General features: G+C 40.3%; 1 protein-coding gene across 2 annotated transcripts in view; it reads left to right on the top strand.

Annotated features, from left to right (window-relative positions):
• baiap2l1a (BAR/IMD domain containing adaptor protein 2 like 1a) overlaps positions 1-15,135 on the top strand; it is a 24,977-nt gene extending 9,842 nt beyond the window's left edge. Inside the window, exons 4-14 of one of the 2 annotated variants that reach the window (XM_005448124.4) lie at positions 1,456-1,517; positions 2,254-2,325; positions 3,094-3,228; positions 6,324-6,476; positions 6,569-6,712; positions 7,227-7,347; positions 7,625-7,838; positions 9,294-9,353; positions 9,453-9,609; positions 13,173-13,213; positions 13,313-15,135. In XM_005448124.4, coding sequence (XP_005448181.1) covers positions 1,456-1,517; positions 2,254-2,325; positions 3,094-3,228; positions 6,324-6,476; positions 6,569-6,712; positions 7,227-7,347; positions 7,625-7,838; positions 9,294-9,353; positions 9,453-9,609; positions 13,173-13,213; positions 13,313-13,385 — 1,232 coding nt within the window. In that variant the 3' untranslated portion in view covers positions 13,386-15,135. The remainder of the gene's footprint in view (positions 1-1,455; positions 1,518-2,253; positions 2,326-3,093; positions 3,229-6,323; positions 6,477-6,568; positions 6,713-7,226; positions 7,348-7,624; positions 7,839-9,293; positions 9,354-9,452; positions 9,610-13,172; positions 13,214-13,312) is intronic. The other variant, XM_003438725.5, reaches the window with a different exon arrangement.

Here is a 15,135-nt window from a genome sequence, read left to right as displayed (position 1 = left end):
CTTTACTCGGATTCAGCCGGCAGTTGTTCATGTGACAGGCTCATGCACCCTGTGATGACTTTCTGTAGCATTTATCCTCACTGAGGCAGGCTTTCACACCTTGTTCACCCCAAAGGTGAAACTGGCAGGTATACAATGGCCTCTTTGAACCCCGCCGCCTCCCCCTCCTGGCCTTTCTCAGCCTCCCCCTTCCACCCCATGTGGTCTGTTGTTGAGGCTGTGCAAACAGCTCAACATCCAGTGGCCACCCCCCACCAACCCCCGGGTCGAAACACAAAGGCAGCATTTACCAGTACGTTCTGGTGACCTTCAGAGGGCAATGTTGTTGTAGCTGGATGCTGCCTGCTGGATCACAGACGTACACTTCTGTATCGTTACGTTTGTTTGCTCTGAGCTGGCGGGGGGGTCATATGAAGAGGAATGTCAGGTGTTTGATCAAATGTATATGAGTAGGTGTTCAAAGGTGGAGTGTGCTGACCAGGGTGACTTATAGACATTTTTTTGTTTTCACCCAAAAATTCAAAGTGAAACTGATGCTTGTGCTTTTCTACGCTCTCTTCACAAGGTGTTGAAATCCATGTAGGTCATTCACCTTTGCTCTTTTCCCTCATATTGACTATCACATGTTCAGAAATGAGGTAGAGGGTGGGGGGTGGGGTGTGCTGTGCATGTTTTGCTGGTTTCACCAGAGCATTTTTGCCCTATAGTAAACCTCGACTCTAGATTTCACCCAATTGTGATAGAGGTAGCAGTATAAACTGCTTAGCTATGATTGTCCCCTTCTGTTTATAGTATTGAGTCACTCCCATTGTTTCATGTCATATGCTGCTCGGTCTGTGCTGTAGCCTGTCTGTGAATGGAGACTGTTCTGTATCCGACTGCACAATACCAGAATGTTTCATAGGAGATTACTTATTGACAGCTGTTCAAATATTGAAAAAGGGAGAAGTCATCTGTAAAATATGGACTGTAACAAATGTATGACAGGCTCGAAGGATTTGTACACAAAATTTCTGAAAAAGTATAAGTGTTGATACTATGTTTTTGGATCTGTGCCTGCTGGTTTCCAATGCTGTCTCCTACCCCTCATAAAGAAACGTGTTAAGATTCATGGTAATATAATCTTCGAGGATTTCCTGCACAAATTTTAATTAAATGATCGGCTACCTTCTTGTGTCCCTATAGTAAAAAATAAAAATAAGGTACCTTTTTGTGGGTGTAGAGCAAAATAATCCTGTCAAAGAGTGTTCTAACAATAAATCTCTGCCAGCAACTTTAAAGCTCAGTAAACCTTTTGTCAGTAAATCATTTATAAAAATATGTACAAACCTTGTTTGTTACCAGCTGAACAAAATGGGACCAAGGATTGCACCTTGCGGAACCCCACATGATACACAAATCAATGATTAGATGTAATTATTGAAATACTAAATCTTCTCCTTAATTTTTCCTCAGGTGTGGTTCTGATGGAGATTGCAGAAGCCCAGAAGAAGGTCCATAGTGACCTGGAAGATAACGTAAGTACCTTTTTAAAGAAGAAGTCATATTTTTATAATTCTTGTCAAGTCTCTCACATAGCATTTTTAAAACATGAGTATAAAAGATAGGGTCACAAAGTAAGGAAGTATTGCAGGACAAAAGCACAACATGTGCTGGCCTTATCCTAGATAGATATTAATTACATTAATTACTGGCTTGAAGTATTTATGGCCACAAATGCTTATCTCTAAATGTTTGTGAACAAATGCTGAACTTTTTTTTTTTCCTCTGTACTCTCGCTATCACAAGCCTCTACAAACTTTTGAGTTTAATATCGTTGTAAGCAAAAGTGACAGTACTGCCGACAAAGTAGAAAAGCCACATGATTATTTTCAGGACCTGATGCCTTGGGGTAAAATGCTTCAGATACCTTGTGACAATATATAAACGGAAGACTAGTGTTCCCAAATGAAATATGCCAACAACTGAAGCACAAAAGTCTAAAAATGATGTGACAAAATCAATGCATGTGCATTAAAAAAATCTTTTCTCTTAACTGCCTAATTTGCCTGGGAGGGGCCAACATTGGGAATTTTTAACCTTAATAAGCTGATAAACTATGTGCTGTGGGTGAAATCTCGTCCACTCAGAAACCCATTATCAAATATTCCAGAAGATCACTTCACGCTTAGTATACACAACGAGTGTTGTGACTGAACTGAACTGTAACTGTGATGTATGTTGCAACAAATTTGTGATGTTTTTTCTCTGCAGTTCAAGAGATTCCACAGAGATGTTATTATCGAGCTGGAGAAGAAGACAGAGATGGATGTCAAATACATGAACGTAAGTGTCTCCATATAAAATACAGCATATTTCTATCTCTGATCCAAACACAGTCACAGTATGAAAGATGGGCATGGCGACCCTGACATCAACAAGTTGTTTTAGATATCACATTTTGAACCATTAATTTTAACATTTTGATCATAACCAGTAGTTTGGAACACAGGGTAGCCTGCTATGTTATCAGAAATGTGTACCAGAGGTTAAGCTTGGATGGTCTATTAGTACAAATAATCACAGTGCAAGGCATATTTGTGTATAATAACTGCATTACAAATCTTCCAAAATCACAAACACAGGTCGAGAGTTCAGTGGTTCTAATGATCTGAGAAGAAGCCCAGCAGGAAGCTACTAGCGACAAGCACTTGTCAAGAGGTCTACATGTACTTCATGTGGCCACGCTTTAATAGTGCACAACATCACGCTTTTATTACAAATAAAGCTTTGGTTGGAAGTTAAAAACCACGGCTGGTATAAAAAGAATTTTATACCAGCCTTTTCATACCACATGTTAAGTTCTGTTGGAAGGATCACTTTTGGAGTTAGCTAAAGTGATTATTTCAACAAATGCAGTTTTAGGCATTTCTACTTCAGTTTTCCAGAAGTTTCCTCTTGGATACAACAACTATCTTCTTTATGCAAATACATTTCATGGAAGCTTGGCGTCCCCAGGGGAAGCATTGATGATGGTTTCGTTCTTCTTGTTTGTGTAGTGAAATGGCTGTTTCTCATATCCTCTCATGTCCTCTTGTTAAATGACTCCTGCAGGCCACCTTCAAGCGCTATCAGTCAGAGCACAAGGTGAAACAGGAATCCCTAGACCGTTCTCAGACAGACCTGAAGAAGCTCAGGAGGAAAAGTCAGGGAAAGCACTCATCCAAATATGAGCTCAGAGAGAACGAGGTGAGCCTGACACAAAACCAGCTCCAATCTTTCCTGAACATTAAAAGAGGACTGTGTACTAATATTTTGGATGTTTTTTTTTAAGTATGTGGGGTTTGAATGCTCACACTTGGCTGCCTGTGAAGACTGGATGACGAGTATAACGTTTATTTGACAGGGTAATGAAATGTGGCCAAGGCTTCTCATGATAGGGATTAGTTTGCCTGTAATATTAGGGCAACTCATTGGAATGAAATTCCACGTTTGCTTTCCAGTTGTTGTTTTTTTTAAGTATTACATAATAGCGCCACTGATGACAGGCGTTTGAGAAAGGACACCCTTAGTGTCTTCAAATCTTTTGACTTATGTGGGATAAAAGGTCATTTTAAAAACCTCTCATGTAGTAATAAAACTATCAAAGAAGTCACCGTGGTCAAAGCTGCGTGCAGTTCACCTGTTTTTACATGGTGCACAATAGAACAATCATATGGCTTAAATGACTGTTTTCATAGAAGGTACACACACCCATTTTTGTACAAAGGAAAGCATGCATGCAGGCACAGATTCAAACCCTGTTGAGATACAGGTTGTATTGGATGCAGCACATCAGATTGGTCTACTAATAAGTTTCATTCATGTAAACCACAAATATAAGCAGTGATTAAATAAATACATTTCCATTTAGTAAAACCTACAAAAACAGTCAAAATACAGTTGTTTTATATATCAAGTTATTACTAACTGATGGACTAGAAGGAAAGCTGTTTTAATTGTGTTCATGTTTCTTTTAATTTGATAAACTTTCAATGCATTCAGGTGTGTGTGGATGGGTGCCGTGTTGGTAATATAAATACTACCCCTCTATCATTCTTATCATTGATTTGCATTCTGCTCAAAGTTTCCATCATGTAATTACCTTCTGTTTTGTTGTTATAAGAAAATGTATTTCTGTGGCGCTTAAACCTTCAGTCCACTCTGGAAAAAGTGGACTGATATGCTTATTGTGAAACGTAATATGATGCATTTATCTAAGTATGAAAACTTAAAGTAGAGTCCACAGTAGTGTCTACAGGTATAAGCTATTTAAATTTAAGTATTTGAAGATCTTTTTAATAAAATGTTCACAACCAACACCAAAAGTGAAAATTATTAAAATGAATGTCAGTTCAAAGTCCACAGTAATGTAAGGCATTAGAAAGTGTGTGGTTGAATTTATGATCGTTATTCAAATATGCTCACTGAGGCGTTTATTATTATCGTTAGCATAATGCTTCATAGTTGGTACTGTACAGTGTTGTTCATCTGCATTGTATAAAGACAATGCTAATGCTAAACTGGATCTATAACGACAGCATGGCTTCATAGTAGAAGAGTCTGGGAGCTAAACTTACATGCCTGCAGTCCAGATCTTTCACAAGTTGAAAACATTTTAATCATCATAAAATGAAAAACATGACAAAGTAACTCCTGTCTGTTTATTCTGACTTTACTGAGTTCATGGCCCTGCTTCTATGATGGATAGTGTCTAAAACTTGTGTATTATGAGATTCTTTAAGGAGTAAAAACAAAGAGCAAAAGAGATCTAAGTGTTCTAGGTTTGCCTCTACAAATGTTGTGTTTTCTTGCTGCTAAACTCTGTATCAGTCCTCTGTTTATCTTTGCATTTGAATGGCACCTTTTAAAAGACACCCATACAATAAGCCATATTGTCTGGGTGGAGCTTGATAGCCTGATCCTGTTTCTCAAGCCGGGTTGAAACTGGGGCCTTTCTTTCCTCAGAATTGACTTTTTCATTATCTGATAAAAATGACACCAGTGAGCTACATGCGAGACGAGTGTAACTGCCCAGCTTTCTAATAATGTGTAGGGCTTGAGTAAGGGGCCAGTAATGAGCTCAGCCCTGTCTGCCTGCTCTTCCACCTCACGTCTGGGCAATTTTAGTGGTGAAAATGGGAAATGAAGAGCTTTGATTCCGTGTCTGAGAGAGAGACACACATAGAGGGAATGAGACCAGACAGTAGGGGAGGGTCTTTGACAGAGCCCTTAGAGATAGGCTGCTTTACCATCACCATGACAACCTGGGGAAAATGAAAAAGATTGGGGGAGTAGGCGTAGAATAAAAAAGGGATGGAGTGAAGGTTGAGAAGTTTATTTTAAAAGGTTCGATGTGCCTTGTGTCAAGGTCCAGTTGCCCGTGTGTGCGGCGTGACACGTAGACTCAGTCTCAGGCTCTCTGTGGGAAAGGGGAAGACTGATTTGGTCTCCCGCTGAGCTAAGATTGATCCAGGAGCAGCAGGAGACTCAAATAAACTTGTCCCTAAGTGCAGGGACTTTGACTACAAAGCTCATTAGGAGCATGATTTGTGCATCTAACCTGAGCACCCAAACAGCTTTTGCTCACAGGGAGCCATCAAGAGTCAGTTTTCCCAGTCTTGGGTGTTAAAGCAACAAAAGCCCCCTGATCAGAGGTGTTGGCACCTGGTAGCAAAGAAATAAAAAATAAATAAATAACTAAATAAACAGCAAGTATTTTCAATAGTCGCCTTACTCCATTTAAAAAAAGGATTTATTTATGTCGCAATTATGGCCTGATACAGATGTGACTGAAAAAATATTTATTTATAAATCTTTAAAAAAAAAAAAAAGGGGGGGGAATACATTTTTAAAAATTGCAAAAATACTTACATAATTAAATGGACCTATATTAACACTACATTAAATAAACTACAAATAAATGGACGTCAATAATAATGATGATAATTAAGTTAATAGCTCCACCCATGTGTGGTTAAACCCTGTTTGTCATAGCCTTTCTTCAGACATTTTTTGAACTGAGATAAATAAAGATTATTTTGAACTGTGAATCATGCAAAGCTACTCTAATACAGTCAAACAACAAAACTATGGAAGTGAAAATTGGCACAATAGATCCTCTTAACTATAAGCTCATCGATGCATTTAATGAACCCAATGAAGCACAGATTAAATCACTGTATGGTTTGGCTTTGGTTCACTTCCTGTTGAGAAATCTTCCTTCTACATATAATGCAATCTTTCTGTTACTGTTGTTATTCACCCTATTCTGTAACCTCTTGTCCTGTGACCACCTTCTGCAGTACTTGCAGACTATCTCATCACGCCAGATGGACATGCAGAAGTTCATTGCTGACGGCTGCAGAGAGGCCTTGCTGGAAGAAAAGCGACGCTTCTGTTTCCTGGCGGACAAACACTGCATGTTCTCCTGTCAAATTAGCAACTTCTACGAGAACGTAAGCAAGGACGGAGATGAACAACCGGCACAGTCGCATCACCCCTTCTATAATGGATCATTTAACTTGCTCTCATTCTCCGGTGCTTCCAGGCCAAAGAAATACTGTCGGTGAAGATCCCCACCTGGCAGGAAAAGTGCAGCGACATCACCAAGGTGCCAGACTCGGTGGTGAGCATGATAGAAGGGCTGTCCGTCGTTCCACAACAATCACCGCTGGTTGATCACTATAACAGGGTGAGTTTGATTTTATTATTTGATTTGTAAGTGTGAAATTTGTAGATGTTAAGCATTCTTCTGTCATGTATTACCTTGTTCGATCACATATTCTTATCGTACTGTGGGGGTAGTTTAGATTAAAACTGAGATAGAGCATGCTGTAGTGCATAACGAGAACAAAGCATTTGTAAAAGACTGGCCCTGTGGGTTTTTTCTCTTCTCAAGTTGTTGTGTTGTAGTTTATCTTGTTAAAGTGATGAAATCTGTTGTATCAGATGAAAGCTGTTGTGTAAAGTAGTAGGACATGGGTGATTGTTATCAGCAGGAAATCTCAGATGTGTTGTTGCTGTTGTGTGGTGTTAAGGTCCAGTGAGGCAACAGCTGTTTAGTGCTGCGTACGGAGGAAGAAAATAAACTTCATTTACAGTGTGACTGTTTGATTATAGCACTAAGGACCTGTTATGATCTGAATAATGCCAACTCACTTTGTCATATTGGTGCATCTGCTAATTAGTCTTTGTGATCTCTTCAGGTCAATGTGGACTCTGGCCCTCCTCCAGCACCACCCCTCAAAGCTCAGTTCAGCCCACTTGCCAACATGTTTAATCAAGAGCCCACATTTCCGTTTAACTCCTCTTCAGACCACAACTCAGGTAATTTTGGCTTATGTGAACTGCATAAATAAATATATAAGCTTTATTGGTGAAGATTAAATCAACTTTGTTATCTACATGATGTGTGATTTTTCTGTCTAAAATAGCCAGGCTCTCTCATATTTCCTGTATAAGTGTAAAGGAAATATTCTCATGCCAGATCTGTCCGTTAAATACTTGCAAAAACAGCTAGACATTCCCCAAAATAAAAAACTGCTCTTCTTTTGCAACGGTTCAACAGAAATCAAGTCTCATTTCTAATCTCTTCTGCCTCCAGATCAGGGCAGTATTGGAGATGGCAGTCTGTCGAGATCTACATCCCAGTCGTCTGGTCTGAACGTGAGCAAGAAGTTCCGGGTTAGAACCATTTTCCCTCACACAGCAGGCAACAACAACACACTCCTCAGCTTCGATGAAGGCGACATCATCACTCTGCTCATCCAGGAAGAGAAGGACGGCTGGTTGTACGGAGAGCTGGAGAACACTCAGCAGTGAGTCTTCATCTGCTTTTGTATTCAGGGCTGTGTTGACGGCTAAGAAAACCCGAGCTTAGTCTCCACAGTCTCATTTACAGTTACATTTTGTAATCTGGGTGTTGTTCATTTTATTCACTCAATAGATTTGTTGTCTACAAATCCCAAATACCTCTAGTTGAATATTATTTTAATTTATTCTTAATTTTTAGGCAATATCAAAACATTAAAGGTACAGTTTGTAAAATCTCACCACTAGATGTCAGTGAATTGCAGATTGCAGTCAACTGAATTCTGTTTTCTTGTCCCTCCCGGTCCCTTTCAAGTGCATGACCTTAGCTACGGTGGGCGCTTTAGCGTTTTAAAAATTTTTTTAACTTGTTGGTACACCTAAGACAGGAAAGATACTTCTGTTACAAGAAAGACGTAGCAGTCGTGGCACACGGGTAATTTTTTGCCCACATAACTCAGCTGGCAGTACAAGTTTCTCTTTTGTGCTTTTGCTGCTTTGTCGTGCTAGTACCACATGCCTCAAAACAGAGTATGTCAGGTATGTTCAACATGACAGTCGTGAAGCCTGATCTGGCTCGCTCACGTACACATGCAGAAATACGGGTGCAAACACACCCAAAAAACCCCAAAACAAAACAAACCGGGGGGCATCTTCTCATGTAGATTTTACTCAACAACATTTTCCTTCCCCAAACACGAGGGAGGAAAATATGTTAGCTGGAACTTTTAAAAATTCCAGTGAAGTCACATCTTTTTAGCAGCTGTGATTACGTGTCACCTCCAGAGAAGGAGGAAAAATGTTCACAGGTGCTAAATGAAATATCTCCCTGCTTTTTATTCCCCTAGACAAACATAGCACCTGTTAGCTTTGCATCCGCTTGTACAAATGATCAGGCTTGTTTATGTACACCAGGCTGTGTTTGCATATGTGGCTGCAGCAGCATTACCCTCCTTCTGTGTATAATTACGTTCATATTCATCCTTGCCAGATCACTTAGGGCTCATCATGCAGGATTATGGAGTGCTTTCAGTTTGCGTTTGTCCCACTTTGAAAGAATTTACACGAGCCTCATCTGCTTGTTGTGCCTGTCATTAAGCGGCCTTTTTAATTTCAAGTGATTTTAATGCAGTCAGTGGCTTTTTTTTCCTTTTCTTTTTTCCCCCAAGAAGAGGCCATGTTGGGAGAAATCAGTGCTTTCTGTTTCTTAGCAACAAATCCACTGCACTGGTCTGATAAGCCATCGTTTTCTCCAGACGTGACTTGGAGACAACTTTGGAGTCTTAGTGAACAAAATCTTCTATTCTGTGTCTGATGTTAGAATTTCATTCAAGTGTTTTGTCTGCTGCGGTGATTCTCTATCGTGATGGATTCCAGATGACGGCTAAGAAATTGCATGACTCGTTATGTAATGTTATTTTGACGTTTTTTTTAAAGATGAAACGATGTGCTTCTGTTCGCAGGCGGGGCTGGTTTCCCTCATCCTATTGTCGAACTTACACTGAGTCAGTGGTATCAAATAGGTAAGAGGTGTCAGAGCATGCCAAGCATTGAATCAATAACTTTTTTTTAAATTTCACAGCTGCTGTTGGATAACTGAAGCTTTATGTAATGTGTCTCAGTAGTAATCTAGGCACGCCGGTGCATCGTCTTAGTACGATTAGCCTGCCAGAGACTGAGGAGGACGACGACGAAACAGTGTTGCTGCCACCACCAGACTACAGCGACAACGCCCCCTCCAGCCCGGTCGTCCTCTCAATGCCTTCGCCAGTAAACACGGTCAGTATCAGCACTCGACTGAGTAAACCACCTGTCATCAGCTGTATCAGGAGCATTTACAGAGCGTGACCTGGTATCTTTTTTCCTCATGTTTTGATAATTTGGGTTGATATGACCTATCTTTAGGTGGAAATGCTTTGAAGTAGAGCTGCAGTTAAGCAATTTCAGTTTTGTAGGTATTACCAAGAACACGTGCTCTAGAAGAAAACAGGTAAACAACATGCTTTACACTGGATGTTTTGCTGTAACACAACAAGCATGTATGGAATTTTTGCAATTTCACAAATGATTGATTTATAAGGATGATCAGGGGTTGTCATTTAGGGAAGCTGTTCAGTGAGTGTGTTACTCAGCATTTTTATGAATCTGCTCTGTAGTTTTCCATTACATTGTAAAACAAGGAGTATAATTTTTCAGACTGCTTCTAACAATCTTTCACATTATCATTTCTGCTTTTGGCTTTGTATGGCTGCAGCTATCCTTGATACGGTCGTCTAATTCACACATCTCTTGGTGTGAGCACAGAAGCTGCTGTTGAAACCTTTTGTTTGTGAGAGGTAGCCAGTTGCAGGAAAGCTAGCCAAGAGAAGCTAAAACAGCTTTATTGAAAAATGAGCATAATGTGTCTCCTTTAAGCGCTAATATTGTTATGCTGACATGCTGGGCATTTAAAAATATTTCATTTAAATTTTATTTTGAAAAAAGACCTATACAAATAAGCAAATAGGCAAAAAACAGCCCCTTGAGATCCTGATCTATCCAGCAAATTCAGGAATCATTTCCAGGTGCCTTGAAAGCTGGTGCAAACCTGCCTTTGCTATTCAAGTCCATTCAAGCAGCATCTCACTGAGCCACCTTTTAAAAACGGGGAGGTAATGTCGATTTCCAGGCCAATAAAAGTAGTCTGTTTGCACCAATCATGCCTCCCCTCAGGGCTTTTCTTTGATGGGCCTTGTTCCATCAGATACTAACATGCTGTTAAGTTTAATATTAGGCACCAAAACAAAGAACAGCTAAGAGTGACGGTTAAAAGCTTGGAGCGAAAAGAGTAGCTGCTCGTCATCTTCGGCCCTCTTTGCTATTAGAAATAGGTCTGAGCTAACTGCAGCCCCATATCTCACACATGCCCTCCCCTCCCTCTGTTGAGTTTTGACACCCAGTCTGTGAACAGAAAGGAGTTAGTCTGCTGAAAAATCCAAAATGCAGTACTTGTCAAAGGATTGTCAAATACGACATGGTATGCTGTTCAGAACAGCTGTGCCTCAAGCACAAGCAAGTTTTTAGTTACTGATTTCAGTCAGATCTCTTTTTTTTTTTTTCCTGTCTTTTTTTTAGTCGGCTGTGGTTGTCTTTTTCACTTTGGACCACTTTGAACCACATGTCAAACTCTAGGCTACTTGGGTCTACCAGAGTCATTGTGATTCACAAAAATGAATTTCTGTAAAGTTTGCATGGGAGTCTTGATATATTTAAGTCCTCAGCAAACATTGCACTTTGTAGAGACATTATAAAAGCTAATATCCTGCAGCTGCTCCATAATGTGAAATGCATTTCTCTCCGGCTGCTGCTCGTTGGCGAAGTTTAATGGCTGAAGTTTGTGGAGTTAGTCATCATTTTCACACAAGGTTATTTCTTCCTGATGGGACATGTGCCCTGGCTGAGTCGTCATTCCACACCTGCACCATAAATGCCATCACGCAGGCAGTACCTTTAAGTCGAACTGATCGCGTCTTATCAACATCTCCTTAGTGCGCAGTCACCGGCTCCACGCCCTTGAAACGGCACAGCTAGAAGCACACCTGTGTTCTATAAACAAGGTTCAAGGAAATGCACTATATTTATCAAGACTATAGTTTCCCCGAAGTATGTTTAATCTTCAAAGAAGTCACATTCAGTAGGGGCCTGTTTGTAATTTTGACACTTGACACTTATCTAGAAGAAAAGTGTAAAACAAATCGGAGAGGAGAAAAAGGTGGTAAAATACTCCCAGGCAGGTTTTGACTGGAGAAGAGTTACAGAGGGAAGCATAAACGATGAGAGAGTACAGTCTCAATTTAGTTTCGTGACTGTGCTGTGCTGCCTGACTGAAAATGAACTATCTGTTGAGCCAGCAGGCAAGCCCAGGCACACTCCTTTCTCATCACCTTCCTTTCTGTTCTGGACTGTCTGTACTGTCCTCTGAGTTTGCTGCGTCAGGGTTTCACTATGAAATATACGACAGCGGGGAAAATACCAACCCAGCGTACCCCAAATTTTTACATCCTGTTTGAGAAAGTAGGAGCTACAAATCTACCACCAAAAAAGTGTTTATGTTCAGATCAGCCCCATCAGCTAGCTATCAGTTACAATATTAGAACCCCATGGGTGTCCTGTGAATTGTGGGAGGTGGGACCTCTTCCAGCACATCCCAAAAACGATCAGTTCATTTGGGATCTGGGGCTTTTCGAGGTGGGGTTTATTTGTGTTCCACTACAAAAGCAACTCAGGAGTGTCTCAAGGAACACATTGTCCTTCCTTCTGGCCAGATCCACTGCAAGGACGTGCTGTTGCCATGGGGGTGTGTACATTACCTGGTATGTGACAAAGGAAAATCTGTGCATTATTCTAACAGTGCACAGTCACAATGACCAGGGGTCACTTTACATCATGGTTGATCAGTGTGTTGGACACAATTATATTCTGTGCTGCCTGAGGGGAAAAATTGCAGGACACACCTTTAAGCAGGGTTAGGGAAGTTTTTTTTGACATAATCAGTTGAGCTGGAGAAGAAATTCTGTTTTTGTTTTTTGTTTTTTTAACACAATTTTGATTGAGGTTTTCTCTTTGTGAAGCAAATCTGTGCTTATTTATTTGTGATTAAAGTAAAAGTTTGCTGAGAACTACAAAAAAGCCAGGATGTGTCAAACGAATGAATGATGAACGTAATGCCTTAAAAGCCCGTCTGTGGCTTTAAGAACTGTCACATTTTTGGTGACATCTGGGTGTTGCCTGCTCTCTAGGGGAAAGGATGGGTAATGTCTGTTTCCTACAAAAAACGACAACAAAAAAAGGCCTTCTCGTACACATAATAAAATTATCTGCATGAGCTGATGTGATCTACCATGAAAAAAATAAACCCGCAAACAGAAACCACTGTGGCAATGATGGCTCATTTTAAAACATTTTGTCACGGGACATATTGTGTGACTACGGCAGCCCTCGGGGCATGCAGCTCAGAGATTTCTGCTCCTGAACTTCGTTGTTTTCCATGCTCACCTTTCGCTCTGCAGGCAGTAAGATTATCACCACCCTAAGGTGAGAGGGGGTAAAAAAAAAAAGTGTTTCAGTTGCCAGCCTTTCTAGATTGTTTAGATTCCAGGTTCAGTGAGTTCTGAGTTTTGTGGTGGTGGGGGGGGACAACTGTTGATGGGAAGTCTGATCAAACCAGTCTGACAACTAGTGCTTTCTTAATAGCTGAAGGCAGTTTTTGGAGATTGCACTGATGCCTGTTGAACTTTGTGTTGTTTCCATTTTGGTGACTTGAAGTTAAAGACTCATCTCTTCTGCTTTTTCTTCAATAACAGGTTTCTTTAGTTAATGGGACTCCAAAGGCTCCTTTTCTTGCGTGAGTGACACAGCTGGCAGATTTTCACATATCTATATGACTAATTAAAACTCTATTTGACAATAACCTCATACATCTTTGTTAATTTTCTTCCTGCAGAGGAGGGAACCCCTTTGCCATGGTCAAGCTGAAGCCGACTGTCACAAATGACAGATCTGCACCACTCATCTAACTCAAAGCTTATTAGGGTGGGGGGGGGTTCTTCACCGCTGTTATGCCTTCAGGGGACTCTTGTACTGGAATCATACAACCCCCTCTGCGACACACTGACTATCTCCCCAACCCAACATCTCACCAGCCTGCATGCTAGTTTTGTTTTCCTCAGTACCAGCGCGTGTTTTATCATCAGCCACCACACGATAACCCACATTTGGAGACGCGGGAATTGTGAAAAACTGTGGACAAAGAAAATGTTTGGTGTGTTCTTCTGGTTTGAGTTTGTGTAACAAGTAAACATTCACAACAAAATGAACATTTAGACTTCACTCTGATCCCTGTCGTTTTAGTAAAAGTAGCATTTAAATTGGCGAACGTGTTGCATTTCCTGTGGCTGCTTTGCAGTGAAAGCCGCCATGTGATCTGCAGTGCCATTAGAAAGTATTTGCTTTATGTTGTTTACCAGGAACTTAATATGACTCCTGATACTGAGCGGAGACAGAAAACTGTAAACAGTGAGGCTGTTATCAAAGTAATCAAATTGCACTGAATTGCAGTCATGCGTCTTTAAAACAGTCCAGAGAAATCCAGCAGAAGATTTTTCCTCTGTCATTACCAGGGAAAACTGCACATACACAGCTACACCAAGTAAACTGGTTGAACGACCACTGCTTTTTACTCCTCAGTCGTAAAAGGCTGATGGGGTATTGTTGTCACCCTGCTGGGCGGACAGGGAATGGACACCCAAGTTTGAAATTCGTCCCATAGGCACAGCTACTATAAAAATCTTTGAGAAGTTCTCTAGGTGAAGACGGGGGTAATGTCTACTAGGAGGCTGAGGGGTGGCACAGGCAGCCACCAGAATTTTGGGGCTTTTTCTGCACTTTATCTTTGCTTCTTTGGAGAGGATCAAAGGGATCAGTGCTTTCTTTTTCAATCTGACAGAAGAACTAAGAGGCCAGGTATCCTTTATATTCTAGTTTGGCCACACTCCTTTAACAGTCTTCCACCTACTCCCGGCGTTTTGGGTACTAACAATTGTAAAACATTAGGAGCTCTACTTGCCTAATTTTCCTCTATGTATTTGAATATATAAATTGCCTTTTGTTCTTCTTATAAGGCCTAGGTAAAATTATTGGGGATTTCCATTTATTAACCAAAACATTACTGATATGCTGTAGGGTAGATGAAGTCTTTGTTTTCATTTTGGAATGAACCGGTCTCTTTATTGCTTTGTAAGACACTCGGTCAGGCTTGTTTCAATGAAAAATGATGAGATCCAGATGTAAACGTTTGCTACCTGATACTGATGAAACAGACAAGCATACAGGTTGTCTACCTGACTTGCCAAAATATCTTTATCTTTAGTTCTTTCTTTTTTTACTAGTTATTTCTGTTTGTTTTTTTTGTCAAGGTATTTAGTTGTGAGAATGAAGGGAGAGTGATATTGGGAAAGAAGGGGTTTGTCATTGGATTAAAGGCAAAAACACTAAGTCACAGTTTTGAATGACAAAGGTATTTATATATAAAATAAGTTTGTATGAAATATTTAATAAACCTGTAAACAAAAGTCAGACACAGCAGTCACCACGCTCAGTCCGAGCCATGGATGCCACTTTTTTTTTTTTTCTTTTTTTTAGGCCTGACTGCTGCTTTTGCATATTAAATGGATAAGATGACCTTTTGATGAAGGGAATTATTTCACTCCTCATTGTTTGTTTCGTAGTTGTTATATGTAGCTTCTGTGCACAACAGTTTATGCAAAA

Source organism: Oreochromis niloticus, linkage group LG8, assembly GCF_001858045.2.
Source record: "Oreochromis niloticus isolate F11D_XX linkage group LG8, O_niloticus_UMD_NMBU, whole genome shotgun sequence".
Lineage (NCBI taxonomy): Eukaryota > Metazoa > Chordata > Actinopteri > Cichliformes > Cichlidae > Oreochromis > Oreochromis niloticus.
The sequence above is the reverse complement of the archived record's forward strand: the minus strand, read 5'-3'. Positions and strand labels throughout refer to the sequence as shown.